Source organism: Scleropages formosus, chromosome 19, assembly GCF_900964775.1.
Source record: "Scleropages formosus chromosome 19, fSclFor1.1, whole genome shotgun sequence".
Taxonomy (NCBI): Eukaryota; Metazoa; Chordata; class Actinopteri; order Osteoglossiformes; family Osteoglossidae; genus Scleropages; species Scleropages formosus.
The window spans coordinates 18,164,994-18,186,096 of NC_041824.1; the positions used below are offsets into that span (position 1 = coordinate 18,164,994).

Consider the following 21,103-nt stretch of genomic DNA (forward strand, 5'->3'; position numbering starts at 1 on the left):
TGTAACAGAGGGAGCGACCGTGTGTGTGTGTGTGTGTGAACAACAGGGCACAGGTGCCTTTGTCTGGCAGCAGACCAGACGCCACAGATAACACGCAAACGTATCTCTGCTATAGCGAGGCTTCCCTCCCCAGGGCTGCGCCGCGGCTGTCTGCCCGCAGGCCGACGTTCTTCCAGCGAACGGGGGAACGTATGGTTACCCGCAGCACAGAAGGCAAACCTCGATATTGCGCTAATGCCAAATGCGGCCTGAAATGAAAGCGGAACGGCTCGTTGTTGACTGGAGAGCCTTTCAAACAGCCATCTGTTTACATGATGTGGCGACGGAGCAAATTAGCAATACTTTCTGCGTTAGGGAGCTTCGTTAAGTAAAAGCGGCGCGTGTGCCGCCTCACCGGGCCAACGATCTCACCGCGGTTGTGTTTCTGCAAAGGTGTTTTTGAAAATCAAGAGGCACAACAGCAGGAGCAACTCTGGCCCGGAGTGATCTCCCTTCGGTCGAGGGCTCCGTGGCCATTTAATCCACGTACGGCACAAGCGGAAACAACTGCAAGAAGCCTGTCTGGTCATTTAATTTACTTTATTGCCCGTGAACACACAGCGATTGCGAAGTTGTGCGCTGAGCAACGTCGGCTCGGAAGGAACGCTTCGTTTTAAACCGCGTCCCTTACTCTCATTTAGAAACGTTAAACTTCTCCCAAGTTGCTCATCTTCTCATGCTTACAAATATCAGTAACCGGCTGAGAGCTTCGCCTGAAAAGTTACGTTTTTATGGAAGAACAAGAGTTTAAAGAGAGTTTGAAACGCATCCGAAAGGACCCTGATGTGCATTTTTTTTTTTATAATTCTATTGCAAGAAGCACACAGCAATCCATCGGTGGGAATTCGATTTTGTCAATCAGGAAAAGGTACAGGTTTTGTTCACTTCCTTGAATATCACAGTCAATACCGTCCTGTCTGATTATTTTTTTCAACTGTAGCACGGGTCCTTCCCAAACACCTCTTCTTCTTCTCCACCCTTCAATGTTCCGCAGGCAGTGTGGATATGTTGGGTCTGTGCTTCGCGATACTACGCTGACGTCGGCAAGACACCGTTCAAAACATCTCCTGTTGAAGAAGAAGAAATAAGCAAGAATGTTAGTGGCCGCACCTAGCTGTATGACTCAAGTCGGGGGTCAGCTGGAAGTATGGAGGAGGAGGTTACCTGCTCCAGGTCGCAGTCCTCCTCCTGGATGTCAAAGGCCAGCTCCCGCTTCTCTCTCTCAGCCTATGGCCCACAGAGACACCAAGTTCGCTCTCAATACTCGCCTCTTCCAACATGCGAACGCCGTCACCGCCCATATCTCATACAGGTAGGTACACGTCCACCATGCTTGAACCTGATTGCACTCATCAAGATTACACCGCATAACTAGGTTTTATTTAAAAAAAAGAAAAAAAAAGAAAAACATTATTTATTATTTATTAAGCTGGGGCCTGCTCTGTGGTGGGTCTGGGGTTCGAGTCCTGCTTGGGGTGCCTTGAGGTATTCTGGCATCCCGTCCTGGGTGTGTTCCCTCCCCCTCCAGCCTCATGCCCTGCGTTGCCAGGTTAGGCTCCAGTTCGCCTTGGGACAAGCAGTTTCAGACTGTGTCTGTGTGTGTATTTATTAATCAGTATTTATGGTAACCTAGTGAACTGGCTAGGTCACTTCTGAGATCTGCAGCATCCTAGCATCACTTATTTCCTGGGTTAACGAGACTAGATTACTGTTGCCTGAATTTTTGAATCAATGGACACGATATGAGCAAAATATTATTTGATGTGAGATCACAAAAATATTTCCACATAACATAACGCACAGCAAGAACAATATTTTTAACAAGAAGACAGCCAATTTCTGCCGAATTCATACTTAAATTCCTACTCTGCAACAGTTTTTTCTAGGAACATTTTGCAGAATTGACTGAAGGAATATGCCAGTTTCTTGTGCTACAGCTCCTACAAGCTTTACAAACATTTTTCTTGCTTGTTTATGTATTTTTAATTGTATTTTCCTCATATCTGTTTCCTAAAATTTCAGTTTTTTGTTTCTTCACGCGAGCCCTGTGTTTATGCACCCAGCCTATAGGCGTTAGTAAAATATACCCAAATAAAATGGGTATGTGGGACCATCTTTTAACAACTTATGCACAAATAAACACAAAATCAAGGGTGCCGATGGACTCAGGTGCAGAGATTAATTAAACTTTTAGATACTGGCTGTGGTATTTATAGCTAGACAACTATGACAAATGTTGCACTGTGACTGTAGAAAGAATCAAACATCAACTTAGGATTCAACAGGAATGTGCAAGACTGTATTTTTGTAATTTTAGTTTTCATCCATCCATCCATCATCAGCCGCTTGTCCCGGGGCAGGGGCGAAGCTGAGGACACCCTGGATGGGACGCCAGTCTATTGCAGGGCACCCCAAACAGGGCTTGAACCCCCGACCCAGCTTGGGGTGCTTTGCGACAGACCTGTCACATGGTGAGCACCAGGCAACCCCTGCCTCACCACCACGCCCCCCCCCAATTTTAGTTTTAATTTCAATTCAGCTCAAAGTTAGTAAAAATGTAACAGTAAATGTCATACAACCTATTTTTTATATTTATTTTGTTTAGCTACAGGTGGACCAAATAACAAGAACACCTAACAATTAATATCCAGAACCAGAACCTGATATAGAAAACACTTTCAGTCCTTATTGGAACGCTTTCATACAAGTCCTGAACTGTATGTAGTGGGATGTTGCACCGTTCCTCAGGAAGAAAAGCCTCCAGTTGGAATAAAGGAGGTGGAACTTCCCAAAAATATTCAATTATGCTTAGATCTGGTGATTGGGGAGGTTTTAGAAGGCACGTGACTTCATCTTGGTGGTCAGGTGGGCATTATCATGCAAAAATGTGGGAAAGTCACAACGGAACAGTGTTTGCTTCCTATGAGATGGTCTCATTTTTCTTGGTTGATATGTGGTTGTTATGTAGCCATGCATATAACCAATCGTTGGACCTAATGGCCCCTGCGAGAAGGCTGTCCACACCATCATGGATCCACCACCATGCTGAAGTGGCAGCAACGGATAACGTGGGCTGAAGGCATCTTTTGGCTTTCTCAAAACCTTTGGACCATGTGACTTTGTTCCATTGCTCAGGGGTCTAGGTTTTGTGCTCCTTACACCAACTTACGCATCTCTGTGCGTTGGCGCTGGATAGAAACCGTTCCCAGGAAGCAGCCCTACGTACATTTGTTTTTTGAAACTGGATTACAGAGGTGTTGATTAAATTCTGTGCTTATTTCTGAGGCTGTATTTTGGAGCGATTTAACAACTATCCTGTGACCTGTCCGTCTGTTCCTGGTGGTGAGCTTCGACCTGCAATCACTGTTTCTCTTTGCCAATGCAGTTTGTCCATCTTGGGCATATACTGTTGTTATTTTTGAGACTGTTCCCCATGACACATTGAATAATTTAGCAATTTTTGTGACCAATGCACCTGTAATTTGGGCACCGATTATTTGGCATCTTTTGCCTCGCATTGCTTTGAAAAAACTGATTTTTGAGGGCTTTTTTTAAAGTACAGATTGTCAGATCACTTTCATAGCTTACACATCCTGCTAATTGGCAAGCAAGCTCATATGACTCAACCTTGCAGCTGCATTGTAGATGTGTGATTTAGTGACTTTCAAAATAAACTTTTTACATTTTTCATGTGGCATTTCTGTTATGAGAACATGGTGGCGCAGTGGGTTTGGTTAGGTCCGACTCTCTGGTAGGTCTTGGGTTCGAGTCCTGCTTGGGGTGCCTTGCGATGGACTGCCATCCCGTCCTGGGTGTGTCCCCTCCAGCCTTGTGCCCTGCATTGCTGGGTTAGGCTCTGGTTTGCTGCAACCCTGCTCAGGACGTGTGTGTTTCTGCTATTTTGTTCACCCCTCTGTATTTATGTCTGTTTTTTTGAGCTTTTATTGATTTTAACTGTGACTTAGGAGGTAAAAGTGATTGTGGAGTTGTGCATGTGTGTGTGTGCGCGTGTGTGTGTATGCAGCACTGTATTACATTGAAAACAAACTGCATTTTCAATTCGATGTTTATGCTTCATGCTGTAATTTACAGCACCCTATGTAGTTCACATTCACCCTAAGAGGAAAACATTGTTTGAGCCACTGCCAAACTGCTAAAGTGGCCTTTGTCCTTCGTCCTTGATGCCACCTACAGCAAATGTGTCCTCAATCTGACCTTGTGCAGATGGCACAGACTGGCAGAAGAGAGTATATTGTGGTTCTCTGGACCCCTGCCAAGTTTAGTTTGACTCTGCCCTGTTTTAAGTGCTGACTCCTCCAGCCATTAACCTACCACGATGTTGATAAGGTGGCGGCAGGTTGAAGAAGTGTGGACAAATAGGAGGGGAAGAGGTAGAGGGAAACTGTGAGGTGATCCATCGGGCACTCTCATTCTGTCTCCGCTAACTGTCCTTACATTAGAATTTCATTCCCTCTGTCTCCCTACCTAAAGTTTGCAATATACTGCAATCCCTCTTTTCCCAGCTATCTGTACCTGTATACCACACACACACACTGGCTGAAGCCCTTGTCCCGAGCGGGGTCACGGCAAGCCGGAGCCTAAGCCAGCAACACAGGGCACAAGGCTGGAGGGGGGGCACACACCAAGGATGGGACACCAGTCCGACACAAGGCACCCCAAGAGGGACTCGAACCCCAGACCCGCCAGACAGCAGGACCCGACCAAACCTGCTGTGCCACTGTGCCACCACACTCCCCATCTGTATACTAACTATAGACCATTACTCATATTGTACATGAAGCATTGCCTTATAGGGGCAGATTAACAAGCTGAAGTGACCCTTTAGGAGCCTAGATGAGGAGTTAAAATAATTCACATAAGAAAAGTGCTGCAATATATTGAGTCAAGTGATCCTATGGATTCTGGAGTAGGCACTGAGGTGAGAACAAGAAGAAAGCTGAACACGCTGGCTGCAGTGGGGCAGGCACAGTCCCAGCTCCAGCAACACAGTGGTGGACACAATGGTGTCTGGAAGAGCTGGTTTGGGAAGTGTTCCATCGTGGCCAATATGACGAGGTCCGGGCGAAGGAGAGACACAAGCTATTACACGATTTGGTACACACAGCAGCAGAAGAAGAACTTGTGGCTAGGATGCAGCACCAGGGAAGGTTGTAAAAAGTGCTTGAATGTAAGGTCTTGTGAGCAGAGAACTGGAGAGCAAAGCCTCAGAATATACAGTATGTATACATTTTTGATCCAAGCAGTTTGCAATACGCTACCAAATCCATTCAACCCATAGAGTTGGGATAAGGCGGATTCTTCTTCATGCCTGCTATGTTCAAAAAGGTCACCAATGAAGCATTTCCTCAGCAGCTGCCCAAGAACGCTATATGAGTATTGTCTATATTGGTGCCATGACCAGGTGCTCAAGGCGGTGACACAGTCTATCAGTGTGGTGATAATACACAGTAGGACCTGCTGGGTGGCAATGCAAGCTATAGCATTTGTCAAGGTGAAACAGTGTATCAGTGGCTTCGCTCTGACTTCTGGTGATGGCGCGAGACTTGTAATTGATGGTTGACTTAGGAAACCGGCTCAGGTTTCCAGCCTCAATCAGAGAGACATCTCTGAATATCATGAGGGGTCTCAACAGACAGGGTTTCTAGCTGGCTGCGGACCAGGTAAGGTGAGCCATGGGTTCAAAGTAGGGCTACCTGGGCACAGGCACAGTCTGACCAGCCTTTGTCGAGGTGACTTGGGGAGGGTGTCTAATGATGAAAAACCAGGTATCGAAAAAATGAAATAGCAATAATAATAATAATAATAATAATAATAATAATAATAATAAAAAACTTAAATACCATTTTCTGTTGTTTCTGTTTCTGAAAAATCTAAGTAATATTTTTCTATATAAGTCTTATCTCAGATATCACAGTTTTTTCTAAATTATCTTCATACATAATCATCCAAGCCCTAGTGCTGACAACAACATAAGTTAACGCATCATGAAAAGTCTTCCTGGTTTGCATATGACTGCTGTGGTATTAAAGATGCATATCTCAAGATGTGCGCCTTAAATTAGTGCCTAAGGATGAGCGTGGGTGCAGATCTGATGTCTCTCACTCAGTCTCTACCAAAGGTTTGCGGCTGCATTGCTTTTCTCACACTGTTTCACATGCTGATTTCTGGTTTTCAAATCACTCTTACATCAAAAACTGCCAGAATAGAAGATGTAATAAAGTCAGCGGGAAGGTATAAGACGTAGTCCTGCCTTATCCAGGTTCCCGGTGACCCTTGACCTCTCTTGGGCAAAGAGGATGGCATCGTGAACAGATGGAAAGAGGTGGCCGCGGGCGATGCTTCCTTCTTCAAACACCCCCCCAGTCTCCAGTTCCTCATACACCTGGGCTGCAAACGACAAAAAGAGCTTCAGTCAACAGTGAACAAGAGGGAAACAAAAGAGGTGTGTGAGGTCAATACACTCATCCCTTGCATAATGGCATCCTGTATAACATTTGATCATTACAACAGCTTGAGGAAATGTACAGCTTTTTCATACAATAGGCATATGAATTCAGTACAGCGGTATACTTTTCCATTTTATGTTCGTTTTACTCTCATAAGTGTCATTTGCATATTCCTGTCGTGCCAAGTCTCACACCCTGTGCTTGTGAGGTAGCCTCTGGACCACCGTAACCCTGCAGCGGACAAACGATTATTGATATTAAATGAATGAATGACATTAAAAGTAAAGCTGGAATTTATAATTTTTCTGATAGATATTATAAAACATGGTAGTGTTGGCATCGTCATACATCCTGTAAAAGTAATTTTTTTATTTTGGTTTTTAAACAATTTTCGCTGACATATTATCCATCCGGTAACCAACTGTAGTTTTTTCAATAAGAAATAATTTTATCCCCTCACAATAGAATTTCTCCTAAAGGGGGAAATTTGACTGAAAGAATGAACCCTGCTAAACAAGGAATGGGTGTATATTGTACCACATTATTAATTATCAATACCACCATAATGCAAGTAGTTATCGATAGTGAGTGAGTGTACGCCATAATGGCCCTACCTTTGGTTTACTTTGTAACATAGATAAAAATTTTGGCTTAAATGAACCACAAAAGAGTCCTAAATGAGAACAATGAAAAATTTTATTTATTGTAGATAAGCTGATTTCCCCTCTACAAAAATTTAAGGGTAAAATTTAAGGTATTGCAACACATGAATGAGTCAGGCCAATGGCACTGGGCAGGTCTTTCTTGTCTTTAACCTTGAAAGTCCCTCAGCTCTTACCGACTCACTTAGATCCGTCTTTGCAACAGCTATTTATCATGAATTCTCCAAATGCACTTCCTTTTTCAGGTGCCTATTAACAAGTACGGATACAATGAGGTACTGTGACCCAAATTTATTTGTCTGTCCTCATCAAACGATTAGTCAAATCATTTTCCAACACCACTGGAGTCTGGATAAATGAAACTAGTTGGAATGTGTTTTGGTCCGGGTAGAAAAGGGAACTGACACACACAGGTAGTCTAAAAAAATCACACCTCGGCTCACAGCCACATACTGTAGATCCAAGAACAAATTAGACTTTCAGTAGAATATACAGAGCAAGACAACACGATCTGACCATCTCCACTGGACATGTGGACTGAGTGACATTTTTTAATATCCATTGCTTCCTGTAACAGGACCGGGTAACTGTAGCAGAACAATACATCTGTCCCTATTTCCCATTGCAGGGTTATTAATGTCCCTTAAAATGACACCTATTCTTTCCACTGAGACTGATTGTGTTCGTCCCAGCAAATGTGGCCTGAAGCTCGCTAGGATACAATATCTACAGAGAGACTTTAATTCTGCGGGAGATACACCCTGATCATGACCGATGTTGACCAGAGAAATTAATTATCAATGCCTTTTTTAAACCTCCAATCCAATATTAAATATATATTGTGTACACTATATGTTGGAGGACAGGTGTTTGACCAGTATTTTAGTTCTAGAATTGAGGTGCTTTGACATTCAGTCACCAAATACTCTCATCCCACTGAGTCTCTCTCATCTTTTTCTTACTCTAATAATTTTGAGTGGGAAACTACAGAAAACTGTATTTAAATCAAAGCATCTTAGGTCCATGGCATAGCAACGTATCACACACACACACACACACACACACACAGACTGAAACCGCTTGTCCCGAGCGGGGTCGCGGCAAGCCGGAGCCTAACCCGGCGGCGCAGGGCACAGGGCCGGAGGGGGAGGGGACACACCCAGGACGGGACGCCAGTCCATCGCAAGGCACCCCAAGCGGGACTCGAGCCCCAGGCTCACCGGAGAGCAGGCACAGGCCAAACCTGCCTCATCACTGCACCCCCCCAATATATCTTAAGTTTTGTTTCTTTTGATTTAAAATAGAATAAGTTTAATCTACTACCCAAAGGTCAGAGCCAGAACATGTTTTTCAAACTGATACATTGACTCCTCTGTAGATATGAAAGGATACCATGAAGATAAAATCCACAGCCCGACTGGACTGCGAGGCATCTCAGTTTAACTGGTTGCTGTTGTTTCAATACTCAACTTTTCCTTCTGTCAAGCTGTCTCTTACGGACAGTTCTAATGAGGTGAGATGCCTTTCTTCTAAAGGCCAGACGAATGGATGGGTGAACGTGACTCACCTTGAACGTTGGCCAGGTACAGACTGATGCCCAGCATTTCATAACTGGAGCTCATCTGTAAAAAAGTGAATAAGACTAGAGTATTAAGGGATTGCACCTGTTGAACTGTTCTAGTTGAAGTCTTCACACCAGAGAATGACAAACAGACATATTTACATCTGTTTGGACTTCTGGCATTCTCACCCATCACTTTGCAGCTATGAACAGTAATAGTATACAGGTATAATGTAATGATCCAGCAAATGAAAACACTTTTCCACGTTTATACTGCCAGCAATAAATCATACTTCCAATAGCTGCTAATAAAGCAAAGAATAATGAAAAAAGAATAAATGGAACGAAATATAATTTAACAGTTACACAGACAGTGAGGTTGAAAGGACCACCTTGGTGAGCACTTTGATGCCCATGAGGTCCACGAAGCACACTCCAGCCAGATCCAGAATGAGAGTATGGAAGGGTGGGGGGCGGGGCTCAATGGCAACAGTTGGAGGGCCTGGAGGGTTTTGAGAGGTCTCTGGGTCACCCTCGTCCTCAATGTAGCTGTGGAAGTTGATGTACGCTGGAGGCACCTCAGATTTGTCCAGGGTTCCACTGTCGTTGGTGTCAAAGTCATTCTGCAGCACCAGTTGAGATATAGTCTACCCGTTGGGGGAGTGGGTCAATGAAGCAGTCAGCTCTACTGCACTGGGTCTTGGTCTCAGCTTAATCAGCATATAAACATGTTCACAACATGCCACTTTCCAACAACAATTGACAGTAGAAAGGGACTACCATTGCTGCTGTGGCATTTTAGGTGAATACTGTATTTTTTTAGCAAAAATTAAATGAGCAGCTGTGTAATAGCTAGTCTAGTGATTTCCAGGGTCTTTACACCGAAATGAAACCGCAGGATCATCACATGAACATTATTTGTATGGCAGCAATATCTGAATGAAAAATAAAAAAATAACTCAACGTGGGCCCTAACACCCTACGCATGCACGTAATCTCTGAAAGCATCCTTTGAATATTGTTGGACCCATACAGTTATTCCATACCAAGACTCTCTTAAATACCAGGATTTACCAAACATTTGGACCAAAAGTATTTGACTGCTTCTACAAAAGGATTTGAATATTTCAAATGTAAAAGAGCATCATGTAAAGCTTTTTCTGTTACCATTAGTAACTTCGTCTTAGATACTGAACAACAGTATAGGGGGAGTACGCTTTACTCCAACAATGAGAGCCCCATCACCATTGCTGTTGTTCAAATTGTTGTTATTTTCAGTTTCTGTTATTTTCAAATCTGTTAACTTATAGTTGCATATAGTGGTCCAAAACTACTGTTGTAACAAGCTGTCTTTTCAAGGGTTCAGTCAACACTCATCGGGTTTAGAAAGAAACCCTCTATAATTTTTATAGATTATTGGTTATTGTTCCATCATTGCTCCCTGTGTTCTCCTCACCTGGGTCTTCATGGTGACCAAGGAGCTCACCTTCCTCTTTTTAGCACCTTTGTCGTCCTTATCCTTCCTCTCATTCTCCTTCAGCTGCTTCTTCAGGAACTTCTTCCTTGCCAAGAGCAATTTGCCTGGGTCCAGCCCAGTCTGCTCAAACATGAGTGCACACACACACACAAACACACAGGTTCATTAAAAGAAAAAGTTTAATCCCTCAAGAATCAAGAATATGTTGGACTGCATACTTGTGCTTTCTTGGCTTTTATGATTCTTTTAGATTCTCTGAATTTTGGAAAGGAATGTCTTCAGTCTCAGGCAGCACAGTCCTCCACTAGCAACATACACGTATTTTTGAACTTACTTTTTTAATAACTTTTCGACGGAATATCTCAGCATTGGCAAAGTATAGTGGGGAACAGTAGTTCACAATCTTCACTCCTTGGACGAATTTAACCTGTGAGATTGATAACAACAATATTAGTAAAAATAAGTGTTGTTTTATACAGCATATTTCAAAGCAGTAAAAAGCTTTTCAGTAGAAAAGATATATAGGGTACAATATCAAAACAACTAAATTTATTACAAAAATCAGTATAATAAAAAATTATGACATCAGGAAAAGACAGTAAAATACTATAAATATATAATGGTAGTAAAATAAATAATAAGAGAAATGAAAAAGGAGAACTCAGATGTGTTATTTGGAGGGGGTTTGAAAGACATACGAAATTTTAAACACTGAAACAAACACATCAACAACCTTTTCTCGATCCATCAATTCATCCAATCATCCATTAAATTTATTTGCATTTCTTATCCACTTGAGTCACAGTGTATGTAGATTTGTGAAAGCTGGCACATGCCCGACTATAGAGTATGTGACATTACCTTGTTGTAGACTTTTGGGTTCCTGTACAGGTCTGTGTCAATGATTTGTCCCACTTCTGAGCCATTGCGGCTGAAAAAAATCAAGCAAGGTTTCACCTGGAGTTTAAAGTGTGGATTTATAATGTTATGACTATTTTGTTACTTAGCCAAAGCGATCACCTAAGCAACTGAAAAACAATGCTGGGTATTCTATTGGAGCAGTATTGGATGAATAGCTTTCTACATGATTCAGCATGGGACTGGCTGTTCTGGGACTTGAATCAGCACACTTCAGGCAATGACTGCATTTATCCATCCATCCATCCATTCTCTTGACCGCTTGTCCTTCTAGGGTGGCGGTGGCAATAGGGAGAGCAGAGAAGGCCAGACATTCCTGTCCCTCGAAACTTCCTCCAGCTCAACCCAGGGGATCCCCAGCCACTTTCAGGCCAACTGGGAGATATAATCTCTCCAGCAGGTCCTCGGCCAACCTCGAGGTCTCGTCCCAGTCGGGCATGCCTGGTGTACCTCCAAAGGGAGGTGCCCAGGGGGCATCATTACCAGATGCCCGAACCACCTCAACTGGCTCCTCTCAATGTGAAGGAGTAGCGGCTCTACTCTGAGTTCCTCCCGGATGGTCAAACTCCTCACCTGCATTTATATGTATTTATGTATCATACCTCCTGATATCCATCCAAAGTCCCAGTCTGGTACTATACTTAACATCAGTCAGCAGCCTCTCTTGATGTCTTTTCTTACTTTTTTAATTTAATTCCTTGACCAACACATCTCACACAAGCTTCCAAGATTGGAGGAAAAACTTGGGCTTTGTGTGTAAGTGCAGTTGTGCACTGGGCAAATGCAGAGCCTTGTCACCAACGGCAGCTATAAGTGATAATACTGTTTGTATTTTTCATGCAATGACATCTTAAAAGTTATTGTGAGCATACTAAGAAAATGGAGCAAAAGAAAGCTATGTCAACAAACTGTGGAAAAAAGGTGAGTACAAAAGGTAAGACGAGTATATTGCCAGTGTTCTTTTTTCCCTACAAGTTACAATGACTTTAAATCAGATTTCAGAATAAACAAGGTGCTCATTCTGGTTTGTTCCACATTCTGTATTGATTTAACAGCAAACGTCTTGAATCTGGCATTCTGACAAACTGAACTTCACACATATTATAGATGGATGTAGTTGAGGGACCTCTTCCATATTTACTATATTAGACACAAAGAGTGTAGCACTACATAACCTACATATACAGTATTGTGAGTATGTGAAGAGCAAACCGTTCGAGTTCCATGAGAGGAAGGTATATGCTTTTCAGTTCCACTCACAACTGTGTCTGGAAAATGACCACGAGGACGGAGAACCCCACTCCAATGGCCACGCCGTAAGGCAGGCTGAGGAAAAACGTAGCCAGAAAGGAGACGACCCACACACACTGGAGGAGAGAAAGAAAACAACAGATAATCAGAAGGAAGAAGACTTCTGCACGATGTCAGGATGACAGTCTTCTAGGAATGCGTGTGGATAAATCATCTGTGCGTGTTGCTGTAACACTATTAAAATGTAGCCGGACTTGTTGATAAACCCTGGCTCAGAAAGTTCTCCCTCCTCCCACAGCACACATCTCTGAATTTGTAGGTCACTGATTGCACCGCTATAGGTGTATCCCTAACAGCGCAGATGTTTCTTTTTCACCTCTTTCCACACAGAGGTGTGAAAGGAGTTTGACTCACACAGTCCAGTTTGTTCTTCTTCCACAGGTAATAGGGGTCAGCCATCTGGAGCAGCGTATTCTTCAGGTTGACTGCTATCAGAGCTCCAAGCACAGACTGGGGACCCGGCGAGACCAACATGCAGCACCACAAAGCAATAAACACCTTGTTGGTTAACATATAGTCTTTTAATAATAGCTTCTCAGCTTTTTCATTAAAAATCAGTCTTGCAAATAAATTTATTTGTAATTTAGCTAAAAGTCTTATGAGCAGTGTTTCAACAGCCTACATTTAGGTGTATTTACACACGCTAATGGTTTTGTCTTATATATAGTTTCTTTAACTATACAGTGGACATTTTTCAATAGTTTTTGCTCAAGTGCATGACAGTAAGTCCCTTCCTGTGACTTGGAACCTCCTGATCAAATGTCATTCTTTAGCTATCAAGTACACCAATTTGTCTTTGACGAAAATGTGCCTGTAGGAAGTACATACGCATAACGTTTTCATACATGGTCTCCCTACCTTCGGCAGTGGTTTGAGGTAGGTTCCTAAGGCTAGCATGGTGACCATGACCACAAGCATCACACACAGGCTAGCAAACTAGAAGAAATGGACAAGAGTTATGTACGTACACTGGAAGAGGCAGACATTTTGAAAAAGAAGTTGTGAAATATTTTGATGTAAAACCAAATATAATATCACAATCACTGCTCTTTAACTGTAAATACCAAGGGCATACAAGCACATAACAGCACTTAGTGTACTGCTGTCAGTTAGTTTCAGCTAAATAACCTTGTGCCATGGATTTGGATTTGGAATTAGATAGTAGTCAAATGAGGGCAGCTAGTGGCGTTGGGGTTGAAGGAGCCACCTTTGGCTCCAAAAGTTGCCGGCTTGATCCCCACCTCCGGCTGTAGTGCCCTTGAGCAAAGTGCTTGCCCTACAATTGCTCCAGTACCTTTGCCTGGCTGTGTGCCTGGGTAACTAGTTGTAGCCCTGCAATGGACTGGCATCCCATCCAGGGTGTGCCCCTGGACCGCAACCCCACTTGGGACAAGCAGTTACTGAAATTGGTTGGTTAGTACTCAGATGATTGCTCCACACTCAATATTTCTTACAACAGCGGAGATGGAAAAGGTGCTTTTCTCTTCACTGTAACATTAACATCTCCATATTCTAGACATGTAATAGCTCGTTTCCTTCTGAGTTCCAGTCTCCAACGTCTGGGCTCAAACCCACCTGCGAGGTGCCCCCAGCGCTGTCCACAGCAAGGGTGACAGAAAGAGCGCAGCAGATGACGTGGATTTTGAAAAATGAGCCCAAAAAGTTGCTGCAGCCCAGGGCCAGCATCTCCTGTATGGGGAAAGACAGGACTGAATGAAACCCACGACATACTTCATCACAGTCATGGAGTCAGTATGAGTGTTGGCTTAAATCTCAGGAGGTGTATGGCTCATTGAATACTAATAGGCCACTCCACTGCTCATCAGCACCTGGTTGGGGTCTACATCGTAGCCGTGCTTGGCCGCCAGCGTCCTGCCCATGGCTAGGTTGATGACATAGCCCACAATAGCCAGTGAGAAGGCTGTACTCAGCATATCCTCCCACTGACTCACCGTGGGAATGATGGGCATGGGGAACCTGTGGAGTGAAGGAAAGAGAGGACTTTAAAGTCCGTTCTAAAGTTCCACTGAGAATATGGTCCACAAAATGTAAAAATTTCTTCATTCTCCTGTCACCAGAATATTTCATCTTCCTCTGATGTCAGACTTGGATTTTAGATGTTTGATTTTTGTTTCTTTTTGTCTAATTCATTTTTCCAGGGTCCAAGAAGCACCAGTGGAGAATGTTTTTGCATTCTGCAGCTCTCTGTGTACATTTGTTCCTTGAGTCCTGCATCAGCTGTCGTCAATACCCTTACCCCAGAGGAATCTCTCCAACAATGTCCATGTGGTAGGTCTCCGGCATGTTCAGAGGTCCGGATATAGCTGTGGCCACCACCACCTGGGTGTGAAATCACTTATTTAACAAGAGAATACACACCACATGCTCTAATGTGGCAGTGCTGTTCTTAGAGAGATTCGAAGACACTGGAGAAAAGTATTACAAAAAAAGTCTTTCCTTTGACAACCAGGTGTTACGGTTGTACAACTCCATGATCATGTAGTGACTTCATTGCGTTTAAAATCTCAGCATTTACGTTGAGTACCTTTTTATGTGTAATTCCTATGACATGTGACTCGGGAAACAAAAGGAAGGGTTGCTTGGTTGATTCAGTCTTTCCGTTTGATATTTAGTGGATCTCAGCTGTAATCGCAATATTTCCACAATCAAATGGATTTGAAGTGTGCCACATATCTTTATAAAAGTCCTATTTATTTTGAAAGCTACTGTAGCACGCCGGGGCAGTCTGAAGGGGGGTGGAGCCGGGGACGGGCCTACAGCAGCTGAACTTAATCAATGCCCCTATTTCTTTCCCCGGCCCGGCCAATGAGAAAGGGAGAGTGACTGAGAAGCCGAGGCGGGAGACAACCCCGAGACGTCGGCGAATCAGGACACGACCCCAACCCCAAACACAACCCCTCCTTCCGAGTGCCCCCATGACCTACCAGTTCCCTGTGCCCCCGTTTCCCCCCTTTCCCCTGTCTGTTGACCCACACAACTCTGAATAAACCCCCCCCCCTTTCTCGCAACCCTTGTGACTGTGCCGGCGCTTCTTCCTTACAGCTACTTTTAGGCTTGAAGCCCAAGAGCAAGGAAGAGATATTGCCTGTAAGGAAGAGCAGGAAAGTGTAACCTCTTCAAACCTATCGACTATTTTTTGTGTTTTCACTTGCCTTTCATTTCTCATGTTTCTCCCCCTGTCTTCGGAGAGTCGGATTATGAAACTTGGGGCACATTCCACACATTTTCCCCCATTTTTGCATCAACACCATTTGTACCACCACTCTGTCCAAAATCCTGCACGGCTCACAATGAGTCACTCACAATGATGATCTCCATTGGGATTGGGAAGGGCAGCCGGTGGCGGTACCGCGCACTTAGTTCCTTCACCGTGATGAGCACCACACTGCTGACCAGGGCAAACACCAGGGAGGCCACGTTGGTGTGGGGCAGTCCTCGGACAATGTCCACTAATGTCTGCGGGCACAAGGAAAAGTAACATGTCAGGGTGGATCCTGTCCCGGCTGAAAAGCATAAGATACGGCATAGTTTTCAGTACCCATCATGACTGAAATTCTAATGCAATGTAACAGTGTATGAGCCACTGTAGCCACTCACGTAGATGACTGCCAGGGGTCCGCTGTAGGGTGGTACTTGGATGCCAAAGATATATTTGAGCACGGAGATGAGGATCTGTAGCCCAGCAGCAGTCATGAAGCCACGTACAAAGGACTCAGACAAGTAGATGGCCACAAACCCAAACTGCATCAAACCCAGGCCGATCTGCCCAAAGAGGGATATTGAGATGGGAGCTACCACATCAGTCCAACACAATAAGGAGCACAGAGGTTTTTCTGTATATGACACTTTCTGAAAGTTTCTCTGGAAGCAAGAATCTACTGAGGTGAGATTCAGGAAGAATTAACAAAGTAAATGTTGGGTACTCAGCTTTCTGGATGACAACATTAACCTTGGACAGGGGGTGCTCCTAGACTAGGCTATGTCCTGGAGAATATGTTAGGTGTGTCTTTTGTGTGATCGACATTGCGGCCTCCCATTCTATACCTGTATTATGGCAGTGAGGCAGGCCAGTGTCCCCGAGATGCCGAGACGGACTTCGTTCATCCGACCCTCATCCACGACGGTGGCATTGAGAGTAGTGTTGAAGTGGCTGAAATCGGACGAGGGTGCCAGCTGAAGACACACCATGCCCACCATGATGCTGAGCACGGCAAAAGTGCCTGGGTAGAGAGGGGCCCCGCTCCCAGTGTTAGCCCATGGTCTTCTGGGGGTCGCACCCGAAACATATCGGGGGGGCTTTCATCAACTCACATTGCTACTTCTGCTTGGCAGCGCTATGGATTCTGACACTTACCAGGTACCATCTGGTGGGCAGTGCCCATGAAAAAGTAAGGGATGAGGGGGAAAAAGGAGGAATACAGTCCATTGACGGGAGGCAGGTTTGCCAGTAGGGCGAAGGCCATTCCTGGACAATGGAGAAGAGAGTCACTGTGGAGTCACAGCTGAAATGCAGCAGACACTTTGCAATTAAAACCGAACCGCTGTCATCTGAATTAACTGGGAGTGCAATTATTTATAAAAAAAAAAAAAAAAAAAAACTAACTTGTAGTAGTGCAGTTGTACTCATTCTCGTACTCACGATCTTAAGAATGGAATGGCATGAGCGGTAAAATAACAGGGCAATGAGAATCCTCAGAAACCTGCGGTGACTTCAGTAAGGCATATAGTGGTAAGTGTCAAAGCCTTGGATGAAAACAGAAGAACAAACAGGTGCTGAACAAACTAGGCGTATCACCGAAACGAAAAGCCCAAAGGATGAAAGCACAGGAAAAGTTAAGGTTTATTGTGATCTGAAGGAACTGGAAGCTGCCTGTGTGAATGTTTGTTTTGCTTCAGCGATATCAGCCGGAATGAGTGCAGGCCTTGGGCAAATGATCAACCCCTGATGGAGCCAGCGTAAGGAGTATGCGTAGAGACTGACCTTGGGGGACCTGAATAGTACCGGCGCTAACCCCACTGATGACATCACACAGGAGACTCCGTTTAAACTTGTACTTGGGCAACCAGCTCAGCACAGGCAGGTGTCTGAGCAGCAGAGTCTTGATACGAGACCCCGAACACCTATAAGGGGTACACACACTAGTTCAATAGTTCAACAGTTCAATAGTTCAAGTACTTATCCCACCTGAGATATGCTGCAGCCTTTTCACCCTGAGCCCTCACTCTACATATGTGGACAGCATTGCAATTTCTCGGCGTACCGTCTCGGCCTGTCTGATGTTTCAATCCTGTGTAGGGGGACAGCTGGTAGAGCAGTGGTCAGATCTGCTCCTTTGGCCCCAAAGATTACAGGTTGGACTCCCACCTCCAGCTGTAGTACCGTTGACTAAAGTACTTACCCTAAATTGCTCCGGTAAAATTACCCAGCTGTACAAATGGGTAAATATTAAGTACGTTGCTTCGGAGAAAAGCATCAGCTAAATTAATACATGTAAATGTGCAGTCCATAAAAATAAATTAATGAAATTAAGTACCCGTCCTTGTTTTTGTTTAGTTCCAAGTACCAGCAGATATATCAACACTAGCATCTCTCAGTAAATACCTTATATATCAATACTAACATCTACCAATCAATAATTACTATATATCAATAATTATTATATATCAATACCAACATCTATCAGTCAGTAATTACTATATATCACCACTAACAACTATCCCACACACACACACACACACACACACACACACCATCTGAAGCCACTTGTCCTAAGCAGGGTCGCGGCAAACCGGAGCCAAACCCAGCACTACAGGGCGAAAGACTGGAGGGGGAGGGGACACAGCCAGGAGGGGACATCAGTCCATCGCAAGGCACCCCAAGCGGGACTCAAACCCCAGACCCACCGGAGAGCAGGACCCGGTCAAACCCGCTGCGCCACCACACCCCCCTTTTTAACGTCTCTCGGTCAATAATTATTATATATCAATATTAACATCTATCAATCAATCATTACTACATATCAATACTAACATCTATCAGTCAGTAATTATTTCAGAACTTGTACAGGCAGTGAATTTCATTTTCAAAGCAATGCAGAATACCTGAAGGCTTTTTTGATTTTCTCCCGCAGAGGGAAACTTCGGCTCTTCTTGTCATACTCCGCGTCGAAGCAGGGGAGCGAGTACGCTGGTCTGTCGATCACATAGCGAGGGCGCTCTTGATACATGGCTGGAGTCGGTCAGTGGTCAGGTGCCACAACTGACCAGAGCAGCTGTACGGGAGAATATTTACAACACGCTTTAAATATTAAGACTAAAACATGTCATGAAGTTAACTGCAAAAGCAGCTGTGAAGAAAACTCTGGAAGATTCACGAGCATCGTTCATTCTAAGACATCCCCCATGTTAAAGTGAAATTTTTTATCCTGTACATCTGCAGCCAAAATACTTGTTTTTATCCATACATTCTTTATCTGACCTTGAAAGAGGTTGCCATGTACACTATTACTGTGATAAGAGCCAGATAACATGAAATTCTCCATGACACAGACACACACCAGGTCACCGCTGCTCAGCTCTAGGGCTGAAAAACACGAGGCGTGAAGAAATATTAACGGTCTTTGCAATCGAAACGATCTAACTGAATGATGACGATGTCATCTTGCAGTTTCAACGAGGTGCCCTTCTGACCCTTGGAGACGCCAATTAAATACATACAAATTATGTATGATGGAGTCACTTATTAGGCTCTCCCTTTGTGCCTCTGATATAAATGTCATAGATAATTTATGATGGGATAGGGGAGGGAATAATCCGACGTTTTCTCTTATGGAGAGCAGGGAAAAAGCAAAGACACGTTTCTGCTCCACCTGGCCCGACACCTTGAACATATCTCTCGGTTTGCGGATTTTGACATGCTATGCAAATTGAAAGAGCGGAAAGCCCGTCTCGGGAGAGAAGTCAGAGCAAGTGGAGAAGCGACCCCATGGGTGTTGACAGGAGAGCAGAGACTTACCTTACCAGTGGACCGAGTGGCCAGGGGTCATTAGTCTCCAATCAAATGGACATCCGCAGCTTGTGGAGCACGAGAGCTAATAATGGGTCTCATAGAAGGGAGGGCTGATACCGTCTCAGTGGGAGGGACCAGAGGGCCTGGCAGCAATCTGCTTGTGCCGCCCGTTCCCACACCCGTTATTCTGCATGTGTTCACCGTCCAGCATTCTTTCGGTTTTAAACAGCCTTGTGCAGGTGACTCAGAAATAGGGTCATGTTCAGCTTGACCTCATATGTCCTTTAATACTGAGTTAAATTTGGCCACATTATCGACAGAGCCCTAAAATTCAACTGTTTCTGTTTACATTACATTTCAAGTTCCTGGAAATCACCGGAGATCCAGGGGTTTAGGAAGGTCTGAATATCAAGTGGTACATTGGGGCAGGAGGTCCTGCTTCCACCTTAAGTGAGAAGGCAGAAGCTTGGATTCACCTTGGACCAAGTGAGATCAGTAGATATGAGTGGGACATTGCTGGGTTAAATGTGCAAATACCACCCCGTTTACAGAGAAAATACACAGTAAACAGTAAAAACTCAGAGACAAAAGAACACTTAATTCAGGGGTTTACATTATATGACCCATTCAGGCAGCAGGGTAATTTTTACTGTATCAATTCAGGATCAGTATCTTGATCAAAACTATTACAGTGAGTGAGGAGAAGGACTTGAACCAACAACTTTGAGGTTGGACTCCTTGTCTTTCATTAGTTAAGAACCATCGTGGGGGGGGGGTCTCACAATAAATGTATAGGATGCAGTAAACCGATTACCGCACCGGGCTACTACTTAGAATAAAAGGCCCCTGCGGTTACTGGATTTTGTAAATGAGATTTCTGTTGATTGGCTTAAGTTTTTCATGTACTTTATGTTTTGATTTTTCTTAATGGGGCTTCATCAGATGGTATCTCCACTGTTCACGTCTACATTGTTGGACAGCCAACACCGCTGAGGCATCATTCATGTGATAATAATGATCTGGAGTTAAACACAAAGACTCACCATGTTCAAGGAAACTGAAGAATTATCTTTGAAACTTCCCAACTGAAGTCTGAAACTCATTGTTGGCTGGACTGAAGTCATTTCTGTTTATTGAATTTCTGCATGTTTTTTTTTTTCTAAACTTTTAGTTCTAGTAACTTCTGCTGCGCAGTAAACCCTGGAATACTCCGATGTATCATCTCTCAGACACTTTTCCATTTTAATTCATTTTTAATGTTTTTGCAATAAAAAGAAAATCGTCTTAACTGTGCTTTGAAAACACTGGGCTGTTCAATCACTATTATTAATTTTAATTTTTTTTTTTTTAACTGCACTTTTTGTTTCCCTCTCTTTTTTCTGCTAGTACGTTTCATTGCGACCTAGAGAGAGTAACAAGGGAGCACAGACAAAACAGAGGAAAATATTATAATTTTTTAACAACTTCTAGAATTTTATAGGTGAAAAATCTTCGATTTTTAATGTTTGGCTTTTTCTGGCCATAATGTGCTGCAGTGTAGAAATGCTGAGCGTCCAGAAGCTCAAATGCACAAGCCCTGCCCGACCACCAGGTGGCGGTACAACACCAGTGCGCTTTTCCGCAGCTGGGCGACGAAAG

General features: G+C 43.9%; 1 protein-coding gene across 3 annotated transcripts; it reads right to left on the reverse strand.

Moving 5' to 3' along the window:
* Nucleotides 1-562: 562 nt before the first annotated feature.
* Nucleotides 563-19,550, reverse strand: LOC108939425 (solute carrier family 26 member 9-like). 3 transcript variants are annotated; one of them, XM_018760766.2, is made up of 21 exons: nucleotides 19,472-19,550; nucleotides 18,559-18,728; nucleotides 17,438-17,577; nucleotides 16,811-16,921; nucleotides 16,501-16,676; nucleotides 16,054-16,218; nucleotides 15,760-15,912; nucleotides 14,693-14,775; nucleotides 14,265-14,412; nucleotides 14,011-14,124; nucleotides 13,294-13,371; nucleotides 12,790-12,885; nucleotides 12,385-12,491; nucleotides 11,068-11,137; nucleotides 10,541-10,633; nucleotides 10,186-10,326; nucleotides 9,122-9,376; nucleotides 8,736-8,790; nucleotides 6,311-6,447; nucleotides 1,204-1,266; nucleotides 563-1,106 (listed from the first exon to the last, which is right to left on the reverse strand). In XM_018760766.2, exons 2-21 carry the CDS (start codon nucleotides 18,681-18,683, stop codon nucleotides 1,095-1,097), a joined length of 2,322 nt encoding a protein of 773 aa, XP_018616282.1. In that variant the 5' UTR covers nucleotides 18,684-18,728; nucleotides 19,472-19,550; the 3' UTR covers nucleotides 563-1,094. The 3 variants fall into 3 exon arrangements, with proteins under 3 accessions (XP_018616282.1, XP_018616283.1, XP_018616284.1); XM_018760767.2 differs by having other exon boundaries at nucleotides 19,477-19,540; XM_018760768.2 differs by lacking the exons at nucleotides 18,559-18,728; nucleotides 19,472-19,550 and having other exon boundaries at nucleotides 17,096-17,520.
* Nucleotides 19,551-21,103: the final 1,553 nt, after the last annotated feature.